The 24,235-nt window shown below is 36.5% G+C and overlaps 4 protein-coding genes across 17 annotated transcripts in view; 3 read left to right on the top strand and 1 right to left on the bottom strand.

Annotated features, from left to right (window-relative positions):
• Positions 1-1,196, top strand: part of LOC109042826 (protein D3) — a 5,314-nt gene extending 4,118 nt beyond the window's left edge. Inside the window, exon 6 of the mRNA XM_072303139.1 lies at positions 956-1,196. Within this exon, the coding sequence (XP_072159240.1) occupies positions 956-962 (7 nt within the window). The 3' untranslated portion in view covers positions 963-1,196. The remainder of the gene's footprint in view (positions 1-955) is intronic.
• LOC109033953 (protein D2) lies at positions 883-20,399 on the bottom strand. 11 transcript variants are annotated; one of them, XR_002009104.2, is made up of 7 exons: positions 5,885-6,046; positions 5,362-5,611; positions 4,541-4,670; positions 4,009-4,146; positions 3,208-3,286; positions 2,023-2,255; positions 883-1,124 (listed from the first exon to the last, which is right to left on the bottom strand). XR_002009104.2 is itself a non-coding variant. In XM_072303142.1 (6 exons), the coding sequence occupies exons 2-6, from the start codon at positions 5,554-5,556 to the stop codon at positions 2,138-2,140; spliced, it is 660 nt and encodes a 219-aa protein (XP_072159243.1). In that variant the 5' UTR covers positions 5,557-5,611; positions 20,109-20,249; the 3' UTR covers positions 1,153-2,137. The 11 variants fall into 11 exon arrangements, 9 of the variants coding, with proteins under 9 accessions (XP_072159243.1, XP_072159244.1, XP_018902372.2 ...); XR_011900332.1 differs by having other exon boundaries at positions 2,033-2,255; XM_072303142.1 differs by lacking the exons at positions 883-1,124; positions 5,885-6,046 and adding an exon at positions 20,109-20,249 and having other exon boundaries at positions 1,153-2,255.
• On the top strand, positions 6,107-13,314 carry LOC109033951 (protein D1). The gene is made up of 7 exons (XM_019046822.2): positions 6,107-6,144; positions 6,314-6,518; positions 7,502-7,622; positions 9,563-9,715; positions 10,580-10,661; positions 12,187-12,375; positions 13,058-13,314. Exons 1-7 carry the CDS (start codon positions 6,122-6,124, stop codon positions 13,062-13,064), a joined length of 780 nt encoding a protein of 259 aa, XP_018902367.2. The 5' UTR covers positions 6,107-6,121; the 3' UTR covers positions 13,065-13,314.
• On the top strand, positions 13,091-24,235 carry LOC109033952 (protein D1). Of its 4 annotated transcripts, none has more exons than XM_072303141.1 (6): positions 13,091-13,229; positions 21,177-21,406; positions 22,127-22,256; positions 22,888-23,034; positions 23,584-23,662; positions 24,027-24,235. In XM_072303141.1, the coding sequence occupies exons 2-6, from the start codon at positions 21,206-21,208 to the stop codon at positions 24,178-24,180; spliced, it is 711 nt and encodes a 236-aa protein (XP_072159242.1). In that variant the 5' UTR covers positions 13,091-13,229; positions 21,177-21,205; the 3' UTR covers positions 24,181-24,235. The 4 variants fall into 4 exon arrangements, with proteins under 4 accessions (XP_072159242.1, XP_018902370.2, XP_072159241.1 ...); XM_019046825.2 differs by lacking the exon at positions 13,091-13,229 and adding an exon at positions 20,416-20,516; XM_072303140.1 differs by lacking the exon at positions 13,091-13,229 and adding an exon at positions 20,481-20,567.

Raw genomic sequence — 24,235 nt, 5'->3', positions numbered from 1 at the left:
CCTTCCTTTAACTACAAAATTCATCATGAATTTGTCTTTCTTTTCCATAACCTAAGAAGCCCGAGGTGAGTCAAATTGACCCGAAGCTTGCTAAAAACACTGGGCTTGCGTGTTTTGCGGGGAAAATATACATGAACTTTAGGTATAGGTCTGTAAATACATCCTAAAAATATAATCAGTCATCTAGTTGAAAGCAAAGGGTGGAAAATCGAGTGCGAATACAGCCGAAGACAACAGATGTGTGGCGTTCTTAAACTTTTCTCCGAGTTTGCGCGACACTTGATTGGCAGCAGAGCGGAGCTTACAGAGTTCACGCCTCAACCCATCGCGCCTTCAATTTTGCAGATGCAACACGGACATACACTAATTACGAATAGTTGTATCTCTGCGCCGTCATCAAGGCCCGCCCTTCCCTTGCTCTATAGCGTTTCCAGAGGAGAGGGGTGATAAATGCAATAGCTCATCCCGCTCATCATAAGGTTAAAAAAAGGAGATAAAATTGAGGCCTAATTAAACAGAAGGGAACCAAGCCACATCAGCTGTTGCCAAATTCTATTGAGCAGTTTAATTTTTTTACATGAAAACGGTTGTGCGGAGTTTCGTGCAAATTTCGGTGAATTTTCTGCGTGCTATGCAGCATATTCTTTAAAATTTTCAAAGGAATCTGCGTAAAGGCCCTCTTGCAAAAAGTTAATTAACTTAAATTTGACAATCGCTGATTTGGCTTGTTTCCTCTCCGCTAAACGCGATCCACTTTCATGATAAAGGGTGTTATTTCAGTCAATAAAGTGTACCTTTTTATGTATCACGTTTGAATATGAATAGATGACTATCCTCTTACTTATGCACGTGATGCATTCTAGATACTCTGGAAATATAGTATTTTACAGTAGAATGATTCTTTGTGTATAAAGAAATGTAGAGTCCACTAAAAATACAATTATTGTCATTTCAGGGACTAAACTAGGCATCGATGATGACACACAGGAGCCCCATGAACAACGTTTCCGACCTTTACAATCATCTTCATCTTTGCCAACGCTGGAGTCTCTTTCAGCCACCGCCGTAATGGTATGGAATTTCGATGATTGGCCGGTGAATTTTCAGTTCAAAGAGCAAAACAGCTAGGAAATAGAGAAAATAATAAAATCATTTTGAAAACAAATAAAATTTAATGAAAAGCATTTAAAAGACAATGTATAATTATTTCTTGGTTTTCCGTTTTTATGAATGGATTGTTTTGACAACTATCCGCATATCTTTGCCAAAATCCCCAAGAGGGAAAATTGATAAACTGACCTTTTATTGAATATAAAATCAGCCCCTTTTTCTGTAAAAAGTTCCAAAGCCGTAAAAGTAACCATCTAATTTGTTTTAACCCCTGCAGCTAAAGATTTTTGCATTTTCCTATTACTTTTGATTACCTTTCCTTCGGCTAGATTCACGAAAACGATTTTGTTTTTTTTTTGTTAAAACAGTCAAAACCTCAGGTTGCTCCGAGACATTTCAAGACTCAAGAAAGTGTATTTGAGGCTTTTTATACCTTAAAGATAGGCACAACGGAACACATATGTTTGAAAAAGCTCTGGTTTTTTTATTTAGGATGTTAGTAACGCAAAGGCAACCGTCGAATGTACAGCACATATGGGAATGGGTCAGGGGCAAAAGGGCATAATTGCATTCAAACGCTTCAAAAATATTTGACAATGAAAAAAATAATTCAAATTCTGGAATTTTAAAAATTAAACATTCATACCTAATACTAAATAAAGAAAAACTCGCTAGTTACTGGATGCAATTTTGAAACGTTGCCATGCAATTAAACATTTTTGACTCTTGCCCCTTCATATACATAGTCTATCAACTAACGTGGTTGTCGTCGTTTTTCAGAATATCCAATTTCCAAGTAAAGCACAATTACGTAACTTCAAAATGTTTGAATTCTTGTCATTGACCAAGGCATCCTCAGGACACGTACATTATTAGTAATATTATGATTTTAGATTTTAATATAAACCTTACAGATATGTACAGGGACTTTTCAACGATGGTTTCTGCCAAATGATGTTCCAATGTTTAAGAACGCGTGTAATTATGTTCCCATTTATGAAGTTGTCAATATTGTATCCGATAATTTTTAATCCTCATGAGGTGGAGAGAACTTTGCGGTGAAGAAATTGACAGCATAAGGTCCTGCATAACCATATTTGTCTGCAAACTTGCGGTTAGAAAAGTTGTACCTAGGCTCAATATCCCTGCAGATAAAAGAAAACCGGCGCGTGTATAATATTTTACGATTAAAAGCAATGGAACTGGAAAATTCCACACATTTAGGAGGTTAAATTTTGAGGAGCCAGAAAAAATTAATTTAAGGTTTAATTACGTTAATTCTAGAAGTAAACAAATGCTTTACAAAGAAAAAGCTCCGAGAAAATAGCCAAGTCCTTTTTATTCGTTCTCAGATAATCGCAAGTCTATTGTCACAAAAACTGTGTGCACCAAATAGCTTCCACACTCAGGAAATGTTCACTTCAATAATGTTTTATCATTACTTCAAATTTATTCAAATGTAACTTCCAATGTATTGCGCTGCTCATATACTAGTGTGCGCGCTATTTTTTTAGCTTCTGTCTTTGCAAATTCAAGTTAATGTATGAATTTATTGATGAAAGGCAGATTTTGAGTTTGCAAAAAATTAGAGAAGGGTACTTAAAATCATGTCATCATCAGAAGCAATAAACGAGTGCTGTGAGTCGCCGCCACTAAATGTTACTGTTATGTATCTGTCGAACATGTTTCCAATAACCTTCCGGATTGGAGGACGATTCAGTCTATGTTAAAAAATAACCAGCTTCCGTAAGCCCTCGAAATTGGAAATTTACAAAACCTTCAAGGTCATACGACTCAAAATTCTACAGGGCTGTTGGCTAGAGGGAGGCATAGAAAGCCAAAACGTAGCCCCCTTAACGAGGATTTTTACCCAACCTTGTGATTGGTCAATGCCTAATTCTCCACCCTTCCTCGTTAATACCGCTCTACGGTATTCTGTACAGCTCTATTTAAGAGTATTCAACAGACCCCCGCGCCCTCCCACCACGCCAAATCGCTCACAATTCTAGCATCAGCCCTGACATAATGGTTTGTTTGCAAGAAAAATAAGGAAGTCATAACGTATAATTAATACAATTTATGAATAAAAATTATTACCGCTTATCGATGTGTTTCTCCCTGTAGATCATTTCCCCGCAAGGCTGTCGGTATACTATGTATACGTACCGATGTAAACCTATCGAAAAATGAAAAATTATTTAAATGCCGAACTTCAATTTAGTTCTAAAGTATTCATAGACTGAACGTCAGACCATCTTCAGTTTTAATCTCGGAATGCTAAAAGCGACTATGTGACAGTGTTTAGTACCAATCATTTTCCTCGCAGCTTATTTTATAACATGTGTATGCCGAAGACATTTTGTATACTCAGCCACATGTTGGGTCAAATTGACCCGTATTTAAAAACATTGATTTTGATAGTTTCTGAAGTCGTAACTATGTTCTTTCTAAGCTTTTGAAGTTAATAAATATTTTTTTGTTGAAAATTTCGCTCGTTCATTAACGCACGCTTTCACATCCCCCCCCCCTCTTCTCATTCGCTCCCCCTGTAATATAACTCGCCCAAAGGAATAGTCGCGGGTCAATTTGACCCGGCTTAAGATTTCTCAGGGTATAGTTTTAAAAAAAAAAAAAAAAAAAAAAAAAAAACCTTACGCGACAAAAATCTTGCCAAAATACCAACCTGTTAGACGTGCGCGCTGTGTGGCGTGGCACACAAAATAGCTATAAAGGTTTCATTCACCCAAGTTTAACTTTTTTTTCAAAATGATCATTGATTTAGACACAACATAGCATATGTAGAGCATTACCTTACTTTCCTCAAATTTGGACCTTAATTAAATTATGCTTTGAAACGAGACTCTAATGCGTTGAACATTTTTCATACAGAGCACAAACCTGTATTATTTTCTGGTTTTGGTTGTTGATACTCAGCAATGACATGACCGTTCAAAATTTTGCATATTGGAATGTTTGTGACCAACCAATATAAATATTCACGATGAATTGGCGTCTGGACTGACGGCTCATCCAGACCTGAAGGAAGAAGAGTTCAGAATTATTAGTCTCGACCGTATAATGAAGTATTGACCTTTCAAGTTAAAAGAGAATTTATGAGCATAATATCCCTCACTTAAGACGAAGCAAAATGAAATTTTTATGAATTTACTGAATATATATAATACTCTGATTGTATAATACGTCTTGTTGTTGATTTCTCTCTCCCAATTTCTCATTCGTTTGTATATCTAACATATGTTATCAGGCCTATCGTATCACCTATGAGGCTCCTCTCTAAAATCTTCATTTAGACGAGGTGAAAATTTCTCAGAGTATGTAAAGATCATATCCCGTTAATATTTCTTCGGAGATCTCACTGTATCGATTCGACTCCAATCGTCATGACAAGAATCGGGACAATTTCTCGTACCTACTAACATCGCAGTGTAGTAAATGTTTTCTTGTGCATTCCATATCATGTTGAATCTGAGCCATGTCATATCCGGTGCAGGATCCACTTCCGTGCCAAATTTAATGTATACATCACGCGTATATCTTATCTGAACACACAAGAAAATTTCTTTGTAATGGTGCTGACTACACTTGAAAAATACACCCTGTGACGAAACAACTCATTTGGCGGTTGTAAGTTTTCTAAAAATATCAGGAGAAAGCAAAAGAATCGCCTTTGAAGCACGTGTAAAAACCAAATTTGTATAAAATATATGAAGAATTCAGGTTATGAAGTGTTTCTGAGAAAAAAATCGAATCAAAATTTACGAATAGTGCTGGTTCAGAATCATCAAAATAAAAGATTATTGCAATAAGTCATTTATTGACACATAGATGAACTAAACTAGGTATACTTGTGGCTATTATATAAAAGGATCACAGAAAGAATTTTCCGCTAAAAATTCAGATGCAATTTGCTTTACCAACGTGAAGAAATTTTCTGCCTAAAGTTTTGCTTTCTGTGTACCAGAGTCTGTTCACCAGTGGACGGTGGCGATTTTTCAAATTGGCAACACTGTTTATACTGCGTTTGAATCCATTAAAAACGTCGATTTTAAGTCGATTACAGGAACGATTGTTATCGTGTACTTATACGGGAGAAAAACAATGTTGCCAACTTTCATGAATCGCCACTGACTGTGGTCAGTCACAAGTACAGACGTGTGGCCTTGGAAGCATTTAATAAAGTCAAAACCACCTAGTGCGACACACATAAACACAACAAAAAAATAAACATACCAAAAACTCATGACGTGGTTGGATTGAAAAACATTCGGGTATTATTTTCCATTTTTCCAACTTCTTCACCATTTCTTCTACAGGCGTTTCATCCAGAAAATCATCATTTGCCAGCGCAACATCCGGAATAACGAAGAATATTGAGGCCCATACAGGTAAGAGGAAACATTCCAGGTAAAAGAAGTTTAAACACATTTCAATTGCCTGATATCAGCTCTTTATTTTAATTTGTTGCACGATCCCGATTTCACTACAAAAAGGAAGAATTTAGAGTTAGGTTTCCATGATAAAGAAATGAATTAAAGAATTTACCTTTTGCCTTTGTTTAAGTAATTATTTATACTTTCATGTGTTTAAATTTTGATAAAATTAAGTCGTTATGTTAATGCCTGTATCAAGAACAAGATTGTTTCATTTGTTGGGTGATCTACACTCATTCTTCTTCTCTTTTCTGAATTATTTTATAATGTATTACACATAATGTGTTTGATTTTTTCAAGAATGTCCGGTAAATGTTTCTTACACAAATTTCCAGGAATACTTTCTTTAAAAATGAAAAGGAGTGTAAACCTTGAAACATCGTAAGGGTGGTGAGTTTATTGTAGTTCACGGAGAAGATATGATTGTGCTTCGACACACAGGGTGCACAAAACTCGAGGTGCCTATAAGTTAGGCTTACATCTGTTTTCAATTCAATCTCATCTTAAAGGTAATTTACGTTCATGGGTTAACTCTTTAACACCAATAAGCCCGACTTTGAATGGAGCAAGCATGTTATGAAAGGTATGAAGGTTATGGAATTTTAAATTAGTAATTGTCCAATAGCAGTTCACGTAAGATTGTAAGAGTAGATTTTTTAATGTTGATATTGAATCTTATCAGTTCACTGGGGTGTGTAAGATATGAATCATCATTGTTCCCCTTTATCCTAGATAACATTTCTTGTGCACAGAATGAATCGAGTTCTCGGAACTTTGTGCGTTTTCGTCTACTTGAAAATTTTCATCTCAAATTACTGCGCGGTAGCAGCCCCTGGAGCTACTAAGACGGCAAGTCTACGGAAAAAAACTCCTGCTGAGATCAAGGACAAGCTGCTCAAGTTCAACGTTATACCTGATATTATACCCGTTGAGAGCTTTCCGGAACATGAAATACAGGTAAACTAAAGATTTCTATTTGAACTTTTTTAATAAAAAAAAAATAAAAAAAAAAAAAAAAAAAAAAAAAAAATAGAGGTTTTTCTCAACGAAAGTTGGATTTACTCAAATCGAAGATATACTGGCCCGCAAAAAAAAAAAAAATTCTAAGGGATCCGTTTAAGCTGCAAAGTGTATTGTCAATTGGCCTTAAAAATCATACAGCCACGTCCTTTCTTGAAAAAAATTTAAAAAAATTAAAAAATAAATAAATAAATCGACATAAATTAAAATTTTAAGGGTCGAAACCTTAAGATCCTTAATTCTGAGGAACCGCCGGTCCGATTTCCTTAAATTTTGTTCCAAACCAAAGGCATTGATGTTCAAATGATACAAGAAATACGAAACTTCAAAATCTGCTCTTGAAAGTCCCATAATCACTCGCTTATCGGGGTTCGTAGTCGGGTAAGATGCGGAGGTGAGCAAAGCGAGCTAAAGCAGCAAGTAAAAATAAAATAAATAAATAGCTGGAACTATGGATGACAGAATATACGATTACTGGGATCGTGAGAAATGGAAGTTAACACTTCCTATGAATTCAAGTGTCATAAACCGACGGATTCATAAAAATATTAGTCTCTTTATATTTTTATTTATTCTGTAGTAATGATTAATTTTGTCATCAACATCAGATTTATGGCGCAGAGCGATCCCAATTTCGATATCAAGGCCATGCTGTTTCTAGAGTAGTGGGTAAAATGTCGAAAACTCTCGGTGTAATGATTGCATAGATTCATGAAAACATTCGTTCATCTATCGTTTGAATCCTCGCAAAACTATATTCGGCATTTGAAACTAAAAATAAACAGTTCTGGCGAGTTATGCGCTTTGCGCTCCTACAAAATGATCACAGTGGGTAAAGGATATTTTTACCGCAAGATAACATTAATTTTTGGAGTTGGAACTTTTCGAAGCAAACGATTCAATTTGCGACATGTTCGTAGGTAGTTTGGCCTGAAGCAAAAGCCGATCTTGGCAATCTCATTCCACCACACCTCACTATGACACAGCCTAATGTTTCATGGCCTTCATCTGAAGGATATTACTACACTCTACTTATGGTTGGTAAGTTCCAGTCTACTTCATATTTCAAAGCAAACTAAAAATCAGTGCTATGTGTTATTCACTCTTTCAAACTTTGTTAGTCTGTGTCCGGGTAGACTTAATGGCTAGCTTTTGAAAATAACTCTCCAGGGGCCCGCTAAATTTGAAAAACGCGAAACGAGGGGTGCAAATTATGCGTTGATGAGTGGATTTTAAGGCTTTCTAATTATTTCAACGTACGATTTTCCTGCGATTTTTTCGATGAAAATAGAGCTGAGTTGATTGTTTTCTTTGTTTGCGACAGGACCAACCTTGCATTAAGTTTCTTGTGATTTAATGATTTATGTTTGACTTTTCAAGGAAATTCTTTGAAAATTTAATACTTACGTGTTTGATAATGACCTCTCTTGAAATAATATATGAGGATTAGAAAAAATACTTACACGTGTTAAAACAGCGCAAACATTTTTTTCGTACTTTTAGATTTGCCATTGACACATTCAACAGGAATACTTATTCTTGGCGCATGCATAAACTTGAAAGTATGCGGCCAATGATTTCGGTTTTCTTCTAAATCATTCTTCTGTTTCTTTGAGATTTTAAAAGTTTCAAAGTTCTGAGGCTGAGAGTAACTTCTGAATTATTTTAAGCTCAGATGACATGGAACGAGTACTTCTGCGAAACGTGTTTCTTTCTTTGAACATTTCTATGAATAAAGGAAACAGGGCCGGATTACGGAAGTGGCCACCTGGGCCGCAGCCCATGGCGGCAAAATGTAGGGGGCGGCAATTTTTGCAATCTTTTTGATGGTAGGTATCAAAAAAAGAGAGAAAAAAAAATCGGATTCAGAAAATGAATTACAATCGAGAAAAGGCGCCAGAATCTCTCATTTCCTGAGAGTAAGAGTCTGGTAATTTCTAATTTTGTCATCTTTCGGTGATACGTTAGACAGCACCTTTAATTATTCGAGTTAAGAGAGAAACCAAACACGTAATTTCACCTGAAGCGGAGCGGCGCAGAGAGCAATAATGACGAGGACTAAGATAAAAAGGAAGAGTCCTCGACCGTGGCGGCGTGTGGCGGTCGGCATGAAACACATGGCGCCTACAAGACTGCACGAATACTTCACGCATTGCGTCAAACACACTGCGGTCAGCAGCAGTCGGCTTGAAACGCGTAGCGCCGACAAGACTGCATGGATACTTCACGTATTGCACCGAACACAGTGCGGTGGGCGCGGCGGCGGAAGTTAAAATTATTAAACCACATTTATGTTTGTTCTTTCATAATTTTTCTGTTCGTTTGTAGGAACGGAAGGCCTTGTCCCAACAGGGATGGGTTTGCCGAACTTAACTTTCGCTCAAAGTTCCGTGAATTTTTGTTAGTGTTGACAAGGTTTTCACAAAAAATGTGCCCAACACGAATAAACGCGTCTCATACACCCCTCCCCCACCGGCACGTTCACTCGATGATTTTTATAGATCGTATTCTATAGATCAACTAAGTGAGATTACATGTATTGATATCGATTGGTTCAATATGTAAACACAGCCTCAAAAGTCAATTTAGAAATCTGAGGTAACGGGTCTTATGTGATCGAATTTGTATTCTCTCGAGTACCAAATGGCAATGAAAAGTGAAATTGTCAGGAATTTTCTCATTTTCAGCTTTTCCAAATTAAATCCTAAAATTTTTCCTTGAGGCTATGTTCTATTGCTTTGAACCAAAAGATACATCGAACCACTATCGTAAACGATCTACTGATGTTTTAAAACGAATGAGAAGGGGGCGGAAAAATACAGGCGGCCCATGGGCGGCAAGTAGGTAAATCCGGCCTTGAGTGGAAATATATTTTCAGTGCAGTTCAGTAGATCTTAAGATCTAATAATTTTTGTAAAAAACCATGTATTTTATCACATAAATACTACGCATTTTTACGCTATATCATTGTTTCTTTTTAGATCCAGACAGAGATCAAGATACGGAGTTTGGAGAATCAAAAGATTTCATGAATGAATATCAATGTTGGTTGGTTGGCAATATTCCTGGCAGCAATTTATCAGCTGGAGAAAAATTTACAGATTACGTCCCTCCTATCAAACCTAAACCTTTATGTTCGTACCAAAATACTTTGCATAATTTCTTCAGTATGCATTATCATCCATTCATGCCCTTATCAAATGATTACAGATTCTGGTATCAGTCTTTGTAACTCGTTTTTTTTGTTTTATACGCAATTTTTCAAAAATATCTTAACTATCCTGGCTGATACCAGCTCACGATTAGAACAAATCGAGTGCGAATCAGTTGAGCCGAACTAAGAAAATAAGTTTCTCACAAAGTAAAGTTTGCATATACCTATTTTGTATGTGACCGACCACGATAAAAAAGGGTCTCATACTTATGAGACCCTTATAATCGGTATAATATCCCTATATATACCCTATATATAATCGGTTCAAGAAGGTAAAATTTTCGGCGCAGCTATTTTTATCGAATCCACTCGAAACATTTGACTTTGGATTTTGACGAAAAACTCTGAAGTTCTAAAGGCGAGCAATGTTTATCATAAATATCGACGGTGAAACTACCAAACCACGGTATCTCGGTTTGCGACGTCGCAGACTTCCTGTCATACTTTATTTTTTAAATGAAAAACGACTTAACATCTGGTCTTGAAAGTTTCTATGATTTTTCCTCTTTGTGCGGAGAAAATTCCAAGAAAATTTCAAGGAATGATATTGATTGGGTCTACTTCAAAAAAATAAAATGTGAGCGTAGATTTTTAAACACCGCAAACGAGATACGTGGTTTGGTAGTTTCACCGTCGATATATTTTTTTCAATTAGTCACCATACTAACAATTGACATACAATTTAAATGTTTTCTCCGTGAATAATGCATGAAAATCATATTGATTTTTTGACATCATGATTTTAATAATGCATCGAGTTCTTTTCCTCTTGTGGATATTTCAGATTTCATGCGGACCGTATTTTTCGTATTTGAGCACGCAAACAAGACAACTATAAAATATGAAGAACCTCGATTGCTTTCAGAGTAAGTTGTATTAAAACTAACTTACATTTTCCCACTCCTCTCTCGCATGATTCTAAATGTTTTCCGGGCTTAAAAAAGGCAAGGCACTCGAATATCATTAAATGATATATCTTTAAACGTGTTTCACGTGGTCAAAATAAAAAAAAAACACCTCAGAATTTTTGTCCTCATTTCATTATTCTGGTTATATTTAAGAAAAATGCGTGTGGCTCAAAAACTCGTAGGTTTTAAAATATTAAAGATTGATAATGATTTTGGGTGAAAACAAGCACAACATGTAAGTTTATAAAAACTATATTATTAGTTATACGGATATCATCTTTTGCTCTTAACATGTTTTACCAAAATAAAAAGTCAATACAGACAGGATGACCCTGATGATAAACCCAATTGGCGATATCACTTTGATAATAGTGATACGGAGTTTTATAAACAGATGTGGTAGCATACTCTCGATCACCACTCGCCACTTAGTAGTGGGCTTACTTCAAATTACATCATCGGGTGTGTTGTTTTTACTCCAGACTTGTGGATGTAATGTCCCGGGTTGGTCACATGGTGACAATTTACAAAACCGAAACCGAAATAAAAACACGAAAAACCAAAAAACTAAGAAACTAAAACCGAAAAACTAGCAGAAGCGAACTAAAACAAAAAACCGAGGAAAAAAAACGGGAAAACGACGGTTGCTTCGAGATCATCGGCACTCCTGATTCGGTTGCATGGTGGAGCGGTATCGTTTGTTTTAATAAACTGAAATTCATGGATATTTTGTGTCAGCGGAATCGTATTTGGTACACTGGAAAAAAAAACACATTGGATCTACAGTCCAGACTCTTAAAAACATTTACAAGAAAAAATACTCTTGATTAAATCAGATTTAAGCTTAAATCAAGAACCAAGCCTCTTAATTTGAAATATTTTTCCTTTTGATTTAAGGTGAAATCTGATTGAATCAAGAGTCCATTTTCTTGTCAATGTTTTCAAGAGTCTGGACAAGGGTCTGTTTAAATACTATTCCTTTTTCTGTCGTTTTTAACATGGTAATCTTTTGGGCTATAAGTGTTATTTTACTTATTAAGTTTAAATTGTTTATAAATCATATATATGTTAATATTTGTTTAATGTTTGTATTAGGTTTAGCGATTTCAGATTCTCTATCAGTTTGTGTTATAGTTGTTTTAATTAAAATTATAACTGGTGGAATTAATTTTAAATTTTTTTTTTTAATTTAGTTCTATAAATTTAAATACAAAGATTATTATATTTATCTATGGTTTAAAGATTTCTGGATTTCCTCCTTTTCTTGGATTCTTAATTAAAGGATTGCTGATTAATTATCTTTGATATCTTGGTTTTAAGTTCTTAGTAAGATTAATGATCTTAATTTCGATTTCTTTTTTTTGGCAGTTCCAATGTGTTTTTTTTCCCAGTGTAAGATACTCAATTTTTATTCAGTATCTCTGACATAAAAATGATTTAGCCCACCTTCAAGATAAATCAATTTTTCATTTCATGAATATAGTAGTGGCGAGGACGCATGGCGCGCTCATTTTCGGACGAGAAAGTTCATGAAGAAATATGGGTTCAAGAACGCATACGCGGTCAACTTCTTCCACGGTGAATGGGACGCATGGGTACCACCGGGACCCGAGGAGGAAGCCGAAATGCTCATCACTTTATCGGCACCGCCGATAACGACAAGAAGTTACTGGTAAGTTGATGGAATATCGCATGCAGAATCCGATACATTTTAAAACATGATGTACATAAAATTAGCACATCGTTAGATCGCTGGGAGTATGCGAATATATTATAAAGTAGTCCGATTTTGCTATTACTGCTGCATGGTTTGCGAGACCGGAATAATGTTTACCATCTACAAAAGGAGCATCGTAACCTGAAAAGTAGAGTAGAGAATCTGGATGGAGATGTTCCATGTGTGAGGAATTTGCGATTTGACAGTTCATTATAACGTAAAGAGTTCGCGAAAAACACGATGTCGCCACTGGTTTTCTCTGAAATCGACTCCCATGCTCAAAAAAAGCTATCAAGTTGAGGCCAAAATGGAGAGGATATCCCACTTTATCCTGAGAGTCCACGTCTACATCAAGATAAACTCTCCATGCAAAGATAGGGAGCAAATATATTGACAGGGCTGCCACTTCATTTGGGGACTCTAAAACTGAAAACACGGCATCACTGCTAATTTATTTGCTCCCTATTTTTGCATGGAGAGATTGTCTTGATGTAGACGTGGACTCGATGCACTCTGGGGTCTCCCAAAGAGTTCTCCCGAGTGCTTTTGGAAAATTATATTTTACGATATACGAGTAGTTTATTTTCAGCATATTAAATTGAATTATTTTTTAAAAATGTATTTCTCGTCATTTCAGGGACTAAATTAATCGTGATAAACTACGTTTCCGAGCTTTTCGGTCATCTTGAGGCCAAAAGAAGTTTCTTTCTATTGGTCGACACTGAATTGCGATGATATCAACAAGTGGATTGACGGTTCCAGGAGCAAAAACTTACTTTGTCAAGCAGCTGATAGATGAATGGATAAAAGTATGTTTGCAGTTAAGTAGATCTTATGGAAAGCGTTGAAAAGACAAAATGTCATGTCATTCTTAAATTATCGTTTTTATTTCCATTTTTGACTATTTTGTTTTTTACAAAGAGTTCCCTTATAAGGCCCCTCTCCCCTCCTGCCTCCCAAATTTTGGCAGATAATTGAGCCTTCATTTGATAAAAATAGTTACCAGCCTGCATTTGGAAAAGAATCAGTTCTGTGAAACATGAGTCATCTTGAATTATGTAAAATATGCAGAGGGAAATTATTTTTAGCTATTTTTCATTATCGATAAAAACTACGACTACGCGCCTGTAAATTACAACAAATCAGGAACAGAATGAAACATGTTTAATGATATCTAGATTTTGGGGATAATCAGAACTTATAATGTCGTTTCTCTCACATTAGGGCGTAATTCTATTTCACGTGAGTTCTGGAAAGCATAGAGTTATACGGGAAAAAGGACTCATATAGTATAGTGAAGATACGCCCCTAATGAAATTGTGAAACGTTGTTATACACTTTAACCCTTCCTGACCCTAACTCCTCCATAAGTCATAAGCTGTTTTAGCCATCGTCGGTTACTTACTCCTTTCTTCCTTATTCCCCAATCTACAAAATTAACGTGCTTAGCCCAAATTACAAATGAGGTGAATCGTCGTCATTGCCTATATAGGCATCCTCCACGTCACGTACATCATCGTAAGGGCAACTGGTTCACCCAGGTCGTACTTGCGGGAAAAATTTCTAACACAAAAATTCCGTCGTTCCCTGCCATCGTATCTATCAAATAAAAGACATAGTATAAATCTATTTTTTACAAGTGATTTCATAATGATTGGCCATTTTTAGATGAAGTACAATAAAGTTAAATATTGTACACTTAAATTTTGAGTCTCGTTACTTTCAAGAGAGTATATATCTTTAAGCGCTAAAGGTTAAGCAATAATTGCATAAAGGGTTGGGGTAGTTGTTGACGTTAGAGTCAGGAGAAAAGGGGCAGAGTATCATTACATGTTCGATTATGAATGTTCTTGAGCAATTGAGCATGCGCTGCGATGTAAAAAGTAGCCCTGAGTGCTATTTGGCAGGCAACCGTTGAAGGGATGAGCTAGGTTAAATTTCATTCTATTGAAGGCCACTCGTAAAATTTGACAAATTTAGATAAAAATGTCCAAGAAACGTTAGTAAAGCGTCCTCGTTTCATCTCCAAGTCTTGGTCAATAACCTTTTGAGGCTTGATAAGTGTGTTCTATGCAAAAACTATTAGATTATTTACAAATAGTTTTTCAATCCAAAAAGTTTGCCCTGTAAAAATAGGCTATATTGCTCGCCTTCGGACCTAACAAATGGATGTATTATTCATCTTAAAAAAAAAAAAAAAAACTGTGCAAAAGTATATTCAATAAAAAAGAGCATGTGCAAAAAAATGTGTGTGGATTTGCACGCTACGCAGCTCCATCCATTTGCACAGTTCCTTAGAGCAGATAAATACGTCCACATCTAACTCTTAGGTTGGCTCAAAATAATTTGGTCGGTTCCGAGGAGACTAAGCTGAGTACAAATAAAAATGACGCCAATTTTGATAAGTGGCCTCAATGTCAGCTCAGCAATCACAGGGTCATCGCTGATGGGTTCTCAGATGCACTAAGCAGAACTTTAAATAAGTCTCATTTTTGTTTCGTGCTGATCTAGAAGCAGATCCATTCTGAAAGTCAAAAGAGGTATTTTCATCAGGATAACGTGGAAACGATTCTCTCACCTCGCGTCCGTCAATTTCTCTTCAAATTCTATTTTTTGTTTTTGCTTGTATACCAAGAAAAAAATTCGATGCGCACCTAGAACACAAAGTCAATACTTAAATACAACATCAATTTCTTATTTCTCTTTTTTTTCTCCCTATATTTCAGTATTTTTAAGCTCAGAGAGGTTAGAATGTACAGACGGAAGGACTTGTACTCATTCTGAGCATCATGTATGCCGATGTTAATCTAACGAAATCAAGATCTAACGATTGATTGGTGCACCTGACATAGCTCTCCCTCTTATAAATAATTTAAGTTTCTGGCTTCTTGTTCCTTCACTAATTTTTATATCAATTAGAATGCTTGTTAGTGTAGGGACTGGTACTGAGTGAGCTTTGTATCCTCCTCTGTCTTTAAGATTAGCTCATAGAGGTTTATCAGTTGGCTCTTACGCTAGTCGAGACCGTGCCTCATTACCTCGCGATTGAAATTTTTTAAAGGGAGATTAAAAATTAAAATAACTGCTAAATTGAAAATTTTGAGATTGAGAGCTTTCTTTTGCACCCATTCTAGGCATGGACAATCATTCATGGCGAAACTTTTAATCTACTACTACAAAACTACAATACTACCTGCGTGCATGTGCTGTCCGAAAATGAGCATTGAACATACACAAGGAATGAATGCTGAGTTTTCTAACCGTATCTTAAAGTATAATTAAGGATCTTACCACCTGGATGAGGTACTTGAGGAGGTTGATATTTTGATATGATCTGTCCGTCAAACGTGGAGTTGCCAGGAATGTTTCCAACCAACCAGTTCCGATATTCTCTCCACTCATGATTTTTTGGTGTTGGCATATCAGGGTCTAGAAGAAACGATTGGTCTTTTGGTACTGCTTGTATAAACGTCCCGTTTGTGACGAAGAATAAACTGACAACATTTAAGTCATTACTTTGATTTGAATTTTGGTTGGTAAAGAAGAAAAAAATGAGAGGGAATTAGGCAGTGCCTGATATAATTGGGCTGACTCTGATTATTAATATTTCCATTCAGGATTCACTTTGGACAGTGTAAGGCACTTTAGAATACAGAGAGGTAGTATACCTTTCAATTCCAGAACAATTAATTCCAGCAATCTTAGTCTTAATTACGATAACTATAATTGAAATTAATAATGAGTTTAAAGTAAGGATTAAAAATAGCAAAATTAGTCGAATGAATGATATATGTGATTCATAAGAAATTTAAACTTACTAACAAAAATGATAATTGTAAAACCCAAATAAACTATAGTTAAAAAGACAACAGAAGAATGGCTTGTAGTTAAAAAAATAAAAGGCATTATTAAAAAGGCAACCTGATAAATCTATTATACAGGGTGTCCCAAAAGTCCCTTCCACCCCCTCTAAAATTTTACCTAATTAATATTTTGAAACGAAACTTTGGGGATGTTCATCGATCAATGTAAGCTACTTTTGGGGCCCCCCAAAATTTTCGGGGCCCCCCGTGGGGAGGGGCTGCGGACCCCAACTTTTTTTTTTCAAATGGCAACCCCTATCTTGTGATACCTCATTTGAAAGAACATAAATAACTAAGAATTTTGGCGCAAACCGCAGATCAATATCTTAATTTTTGACCGAGTTATGATAGGTCAAAGGTCAAATTTGACCTATTTTCAAAAAATCATAACTCCGGTTCAAATTATCGTAATGAAAAAAATAAAACGGAAAAATTTACCACATTGTAAGCACTTTTAAGGAAAAATCACAGAAATTACTTCAAACTAATTTTAAGGGGGGTTTCGGACCCCCAAATACGCCAATTCAAGGGTCATTCAATTTTCCCGCGAAATAAGCCAATTTCCCCCAGATTTGCCTCCACATTAGTTCAGTAAGGTCAAAATCAGTTCAACATTACGTTGGCAAGTCCCCAAATTTCGGGAAAAGTTAAAAAAAAAACGAAATTAAAGGTGATTAAATTTGACCGTTTAAATTTTTTTTTTTAACTTTTCCCGAAATTTGGGGACTTGCCAACGTAATGTTGAACTGATTTTGACCTTACTGAACTAATGTGGAGGCAAATCTGGGGGAAATTGGCTTATTTCGCGGGAAAATTGAATGACCCTTGAATTGGCGTATTTGGGGGTCCGAAACCCCCCTTAAAATTAGTTTGAAGTAATTTCTGTGATTTTTCCTTAAAAGTGCTTACAATGTGGTAAATTTTTCCGTTTTATTTTTTTCATTACGATAATTTGAACCGGAGTTATGATTTTTTGAAAATAGGTCAAATTTGACCTTTGACCTATCATAACTCGGTCAAAAATTAAGATATTGATCTGCGGTTTGCGCCAAAATTCTTAGTTATTTATGTTCTTTCAAATGAGGTATCACAAGATAGGGGTTGCCATTTGAAAAAAAAAAGTTGGGGTCCGCAGCCCCTCCCCACGGGGGGCCCCGAAAATTTTGGGGGGCCCCAAAAGTAGCTTACATTGATCGATGAACATCCCCAAAGTTTCGTTTCAAAATATTAATTAGGTAAAATTTTAGAGGGGGTGGAAGGGACTTTTGGGACACCCTGTATAAGAGCAGCCTGAATTAAGAATTCAGGTTGTGGTTTCCTTGATCGGGATGCGTTTGTATTTCTATGTCTCCCCTCTATCTTCGTCCCTCCTTCACGAATTCACATTATCGATGACCAAGAAGCAATTCCGCCTATCTGCAATCGGTCGATTTGACGGAACGAAGAAAAAACGTCCATCGCCATTTTTGTAATTTAGTTTGAAGTTAGATTTTCAAATTTTTGAACAGGTACATCACAGCGCCATTACGTCACTCCATGCGGAATTGGAAAGAAAGCAAAAAAAAAAAAAAAAAAATCCTCCGAACTGTCAGTAAGGTGGTATTGCTTCTTAGCCCTTGTTATTCATAATTCGAGGTGTTTGCCATCGTCAACTCACCTATCATAACCAGCGTGTAGAGGGTCGTGTTGCTCTCTATGGGCCATCTCGTACTCACGGGCGCTGTCTGGATAGTCGTATCATTGGGCATCAAGTGAACGAAAAACGTGGGGTACCAACCGTCACTGAACCTCAACTGAATTATCATTCAAACCCATATATTCATAAAAATAGACATGGATAAAATTGAACAGAGATTGAACTTGTAGGATATTCCTTACCCTTCGAATAGTCCCTTGACAGCTGAGCTGAAAGGTGACTTGATGGATTCGTAGAAATGACTAATATAAATGAATGGTTGAGTGACAGATTTATATTCTATTCCAAGAGTCTCCTTTATCATGTCAAGTGCAATAATATTTGCTTTAAATGTCCCATTTTTCTGAATTTTTCAGCTTAAAAAAATGCTCAATGTACACGTTGTCGACTGTTATCGTTTCCACTACTTTTCTTACGATGAAAAAGATGTACATTTTCTCATATTGACGGCGAAACTCCCGAACCACGTATCTCGTTTATAATGTTAAAAAATCTCCGCTACTTTTTAATTTCTAAAAGAGAAAAAATCCTTAGAGTTTTCTTAGAATTTGCTCCTAGTATAGGAGTAAAATCACGAAAAATTGTAAGTATGGACGTTGAGTAGTTCTCAATTGAAAAAATGAAGTAAAGGCAGCCGTTATCTTCTGTCATCATGTCAAAGCGATACTGCGGAAGGCGCTCCGAGCAACTATTCCACCACCGAAGTATTGCACAGTATCAGAAGAAAATGAAGGCGCACTAACGTTTGCAAAGTGACAGATGTTGTTTACCCCTTTCTAGGGTCCTGCTCCTGATCGTGCGATATGCGGCTCCTATTCAATCTAGTTTTGCAAAAATTATAATTTTTGCAAAACTATAGGTAACTATAGTATAAGGTACTATAGTATCTTTTTTGACGGGAAACACGAATCTCAACACAAATTTTTAAAATTTGAAAATCCAAGATGGTGGATGTGGCCTAAAATTCTGTCTCGGCTCATCTATCGAGTTTTGTGAAACTTGTTGTCATCTTTTTACTCGAAAGTCCAATTCCTGTCAAATTTATTAAATTCAAAAATCAAAGACGGCGGAATTGGCCTAAGATGCCATTTTGGTGCCTCCGAAGCTATTCCAACTTGCAATCGAGAATTTTATTCTTTTTCTTTTCAGTTTATAAAATTAAATCGATGCACTCTCAGCTATTTAGACCTCAAAATCGGCGCTCTATTCAACTTTCACGAGTTGAAACTACACGGAAAAAACGGGTTTAGGATCGGGTACTGCGGCGCAGGGCCCGGCCCCAAACCCGGGTAGGTGAAATTGCTTCACCTAAACCTCGGAGGGTCAGGCCCAAGCTGAAGGTAGGGTCCAGCCCTACCTCCATATCGACGCCGAGCGTAAAAAATCCGTGCCCTCGCATGGATTCGAACTCGCATCGCAGAGATGGTAGACCAGCGCGTTACCACCAGGCTACGAGGCCTCGATAATCGAGGCGGCGAATTTACGCCTCTTGAGTGCAATTCCCTCTCTCGGCATATCAATGACACCTGATCATACGGGCATCAGTCCTCAACTGGCGTTCAGCGAGAAATGACGTTATTCGCTACTCCTGCGCATGCGCAGTAACTAAAACCTCAAAACCCAGTCGGTGGCAGCGTTCGCAACTAGCTCATGGAGGTCTCGTGCCTGTAATCTGTAGGGAGGGACGTGAGCTACCTCTCACTGCCCTACCTCTAGTTAGGGCCCCATCCTAAACTCGTTTTTTCCGTGTATTCGTTTATTTATTCATGCATTTAAGTTGTTCTCCCTCTCTCCGAGGAATTTAATCGAAGTTAATAATCTTTACATCATAGACGTAAACTCGCTAAAGCGAGCTGATGTCAGCTCCAAACATTAGTCCTAGTTAAAATTTGTAAAGTTTTTAATTTCCAAATCGAACGGTTCTAGCGTAGTTTGAGGAAAAAATCTAACAATTAAGTTCATTACCTGTTACACTTCGTAATTTTAACGCAGAATGCGTTCCGTTCATCTGATTGTCAGCTTATCTTTGTGTAGTCAATGTTTGTAAAATGCATAACTTTTTACCTATTCGCACTTGTGACACTTAAATGTGGTATTATTATTACGATTTTGGATTTTGAATTCCAAACCTTGATTTTGTACGTGGGCAAGTCATCGATGATGTCCGGTATTATTTTCCACTGTCTGAGAAGGTCATCCTTTGCTTCCCAGCTCTGTCCCCGCGGCCCACCTATCGGCCCTTTCAAAGGGTGTAATTCAGCAGATGCGCAGCAAATCAACTCAAAAATGAAGAGTACAGTCACTAGCATAATCCGTCAATACTTTTCTTGAAAGCTGAGGTATAGTTTAACAAATACATCGCCTGAAGACTTCTCGAGGAAAACTATTGACAACATCACGAGACGGGAATTAAGTCACTGGTTGAGTAGTATCACCACCATGGATTACATGATTGTTAGCTTGATAAAACACCAGTGATAAGTCTTTCAATTAAACTTTTGTCTGGCATTAGTCTGTTGTGCTGCCGTTAAAATAAAGTGCGCGTGTGAATCACTCCAGTCAACGTTGTCTAGCGGTGGTGATATATAGTGGGTACCACCGCTAGACAACGTTGACTCATTCATAATGAAATCATAAATTATAATCATAACTATAATGATATATTTACAGTAATCAGGGGATAATAGAAAGAATTAAACACATATTATACACTTCAAGCAGTTATAATTGGACCGAGTTAAGAGGAAAGGAACCAACCCACATTTTGGAAAAAATTGAGTTATGAGTGGTTTTGAGCTCAACCACTGCTCTACTATCTATCGCTAAAAATTCAAAGTTTTTGTTGGAGCAAATTTTGCAGAAATTGAACTTGAGGTTTATCTTTTACATTGAGTCTTACGCAGGAGCCAAACTTAAAACCTTTTTTTCTCGGTCCGATCCCGATGTGCCTTGGTTCCTTTCTGTTTAACTCCGTGCAATTGATTTAGGGGGGAAAATTGTAAGCCTTAGACTATTTTACACTAAGAATTCCTCAGGGAATAATTTAAAATCTTCATTGAAATATGCTAGGTAATTATCCCCTTAATCCACGTTTGTATCACACACGCAGGAAGAACTTCTGATTTTTGTGAAATACGGAATTTTACCTTCTCATTACCAAATAAATATTTTTTTTTAATAATTCTTTGATTTTTCAGATTTTGAAATAAATTTTTGATACCTCAAGATGGCAATCGATCTCAGAGGTGAAGAATGCACTCAGCGATCACTGAATTGGATTTGCCGTGTCTCTTCATTCATGCTAGGATTTTCTGTAATTTTTTCGGAGGGTTTCTATTTTGTCACAGACCAACAATATGAAGAAGAATTGAAATTAGGTAACATTATTCCAGATGTGGTCGACAAAATACCAGAGGACGTTCTCCAAGTGAGTGTTAACAGTATCCTATATTTTACAGTTATTTTGACTTAAATTTTAACATTTTAGCGACGGCAATGCTTTTAGCCCCCGCAATTCTGATTCGGATATGTACTCTCAGGTGCCAGTACCTGATATGTCCCAAATCACAATCTCATTAATTTTTGAACCAGAGTCAGAATTCACGCGTCGGTTTTAATTAAAACTAGAAAAATCTGTAGTTCTCGGAGCTTTTCAGAGCTTTCAGATCAAAACTTTTGGACGAAAAAAAGATGATTTTACGGTCCAAATTTACCTTTCACTTTCTAACACGTGACGTCATCCAAAAATATGAAGGGCTCTTAAACTGATCTGGAAAATTCTGTTATAGAAGGGCATGAATTTGAACCTGTGCGCAAGAATCACTGGTAGGAGACAAATTTACACCGAAAAAGTATTTAAAAGGGCCTGAGGATATCAACCAGATATTAAACGCCGCGCCATGCCAATGTCACCACAAAAATTGGACGTAGTTATGCCAAAAGAAACCATGTGCGTAAGATCCATGTTCAGCATGGTTCCTTTTAGTATAAATACGTCCAATTTTGTGTGGAGCATAGCTTGATTTAAGCAGCCTTCTATACAAATTAAATCAAGTTGCAGTACATATATTCGTTTTTGATACAGCCGAGTAAAATTTTATGAACTAATCATTGTAGTAATTATAATACCGAACTTTGTTTTTTCCAGGTTGAATATTACAATGGAATAGAACCAAATCTTGGCCATATTTTAACCGCTCATGAGGTGTATATACCTCCTGTGTCTGTAAGGTGGAGATTGGTTGATAGGAAAAAATTGCACACTATCATACTCATGGGTAAGGATACAAAAAAAAGAAGAAAACAAGTTTTTTATTGAATATATAATAACATTAAGCTCAAGTCTGATCGATTATTTCAGTCATTGAGATTGCCACGGAAAAATGTACTTATTTTACAATTATTATAACATCTAAAGGAGCTTGGAATAAAGCTGTACCTACGTTACAGAATGTGAAAGCTCGTCAAAACACGTACGTTATAATTTTGTCCTATCTTTTTTGAACATTGAATAATTGCGTGCAGTTGCATTTTTATTAGTTTCACATTTTTTTTTGCCATGGTCAGCTAATATTAAATATTTTTTCGTAGTAAAGTATTTTCAAATTTTAAAAACAAATTTGTTGACCGACAATGACCCAATACTATTTACAGGAAGCAATCCGCAATTATCTGAGTTTAAAACGTCTCAATGGATGAAACTAAAATATATTTTTAGGAAATGCTGTGGGTTTTAATGGGTATATGTGCTCGTGCATTCTCCTTTTTTTAAAAAAAATCTAGCACAGAGATAGAAATTCTAACGATGATCAATTTTTAATCCCTTTTTCGGGAGATATTCGAATTTTGCTTTGCCATATTAGCATTATACCATAAAAGAAACTCTAATTTGTGAAAACGTCGTTTCAGATCTAGACGCACCAATTACAGAAAAACCAACAGACAGGTCTTACGTGCATTGGATGTTGATGAATGTGAAGGGAGAACAATTTAGAAAACCAAAACGCAATATAAAGGCTGCCTACCAGCCAGTGATAGTCCCAGAGGAGGACAAAGGTAAAATTTAGCATGGTTATGACATTCAATGAGGAAAAAATCGCGGTTACACGGACCATTACGTGCAGTAGGAGGCGCTTTTCGGTTCACAGGACTGTGCTCTCAATAGCGCAAATTGACCTCTTTCCTTGAAAAATCCGAATTTCAGTTCCAAAAACGGCGTGAGTGGGCTAACGTCATTTTTTTGTTAAGAGATTTTTATAATCAGCACACATTTCAGTGTTGCCACATGATTTTTCAAGTTCGTTGCTTAATATTTGAACGAAATATGAGAATTTCTCCTGAAGAGGAGTGACTCGTACCTGGTCAGAGAGATTTACAAATTTTGACGAGTTGTTACCCCACGAACAAGCCCAATAGGCGACAAACTAGCCAGCAATAGCAGCGAAATCAAGAGCAAATATCTCTGAACGTAATTTTACACAAAAAAAGAGCTCCGTCTGTGATGAAAATGGCGATTGTATTTTTGATTTAACCCTTAATGTAACTTCAATCTCAATGTTCTCACGATTAAAGCATATTTATAGCCGTACATAATTTAATTTACAGGAAAACATCGTTTGGTGTTCCTTTGTTACATCCAGAAAGAAAACATCACCATCGAGGAGAAATTCGACGATAAAGATGGGTAAGTTTGTTGCGTCCATGAGTTATTAAACATTTTCAATTCGACGGTGCAAGTCCGGAACCACGTATCTCGTTTACGGTGTTTGAAAATCTCCGTTCATTTTTAATTTTTTAGGGGGAACAAAGCGGCATCATTCCTTGAAGTTTTTGCAGAATTTTTTTCGCACAGTGAAAAAAAAAACGACAATTTTCAAGAATTCGCTATTGCGTAGTTTTCCATTAAAAAAATCAAGTATGACCGGGTGTCTGCAACGTCGTAAAGCGAGATGCGTGGCTGCAGGCTTACACCGTCAAAGTGCTTCGTTATTCAAGCAAATATGGAGCCTTACGTCGTTTCGTAAACGTCATCTTATTTCATGTTACAGAAATCCAGATAAGGTAGCTAGATCAAAATTTTCGCACAGTAAATTTGCAGAGAAATACAATTTCGACCGTCTGACCGCTCTCAACTGGTTTTACGTGGAGCACTACCCAAATTTTACTTACACAACTATCCATCCAGAGGCACTTAAAATTTAATTGAATAAAAAAATTGTTAAACTCTTGAAATAAATTGAGACTTTAACAGTAAAAA

This window comes from Bemisia tabaci, chromosome 8 (genome assembly GCF_918797505.1).
Source record: "Bemisia tabaci chromosome 8, PGI_BMITA_v3".
Classification (NCBI taxonomy): Eukaryota; Metazoa; Arthropoda; class Insecta; order Hemiptera; family Aleyrodidae; genus Bemisia; species Bemisia tabaci.
This window is presented reverse-complemented; position numbering and strand designations above follow the sequence as displayed.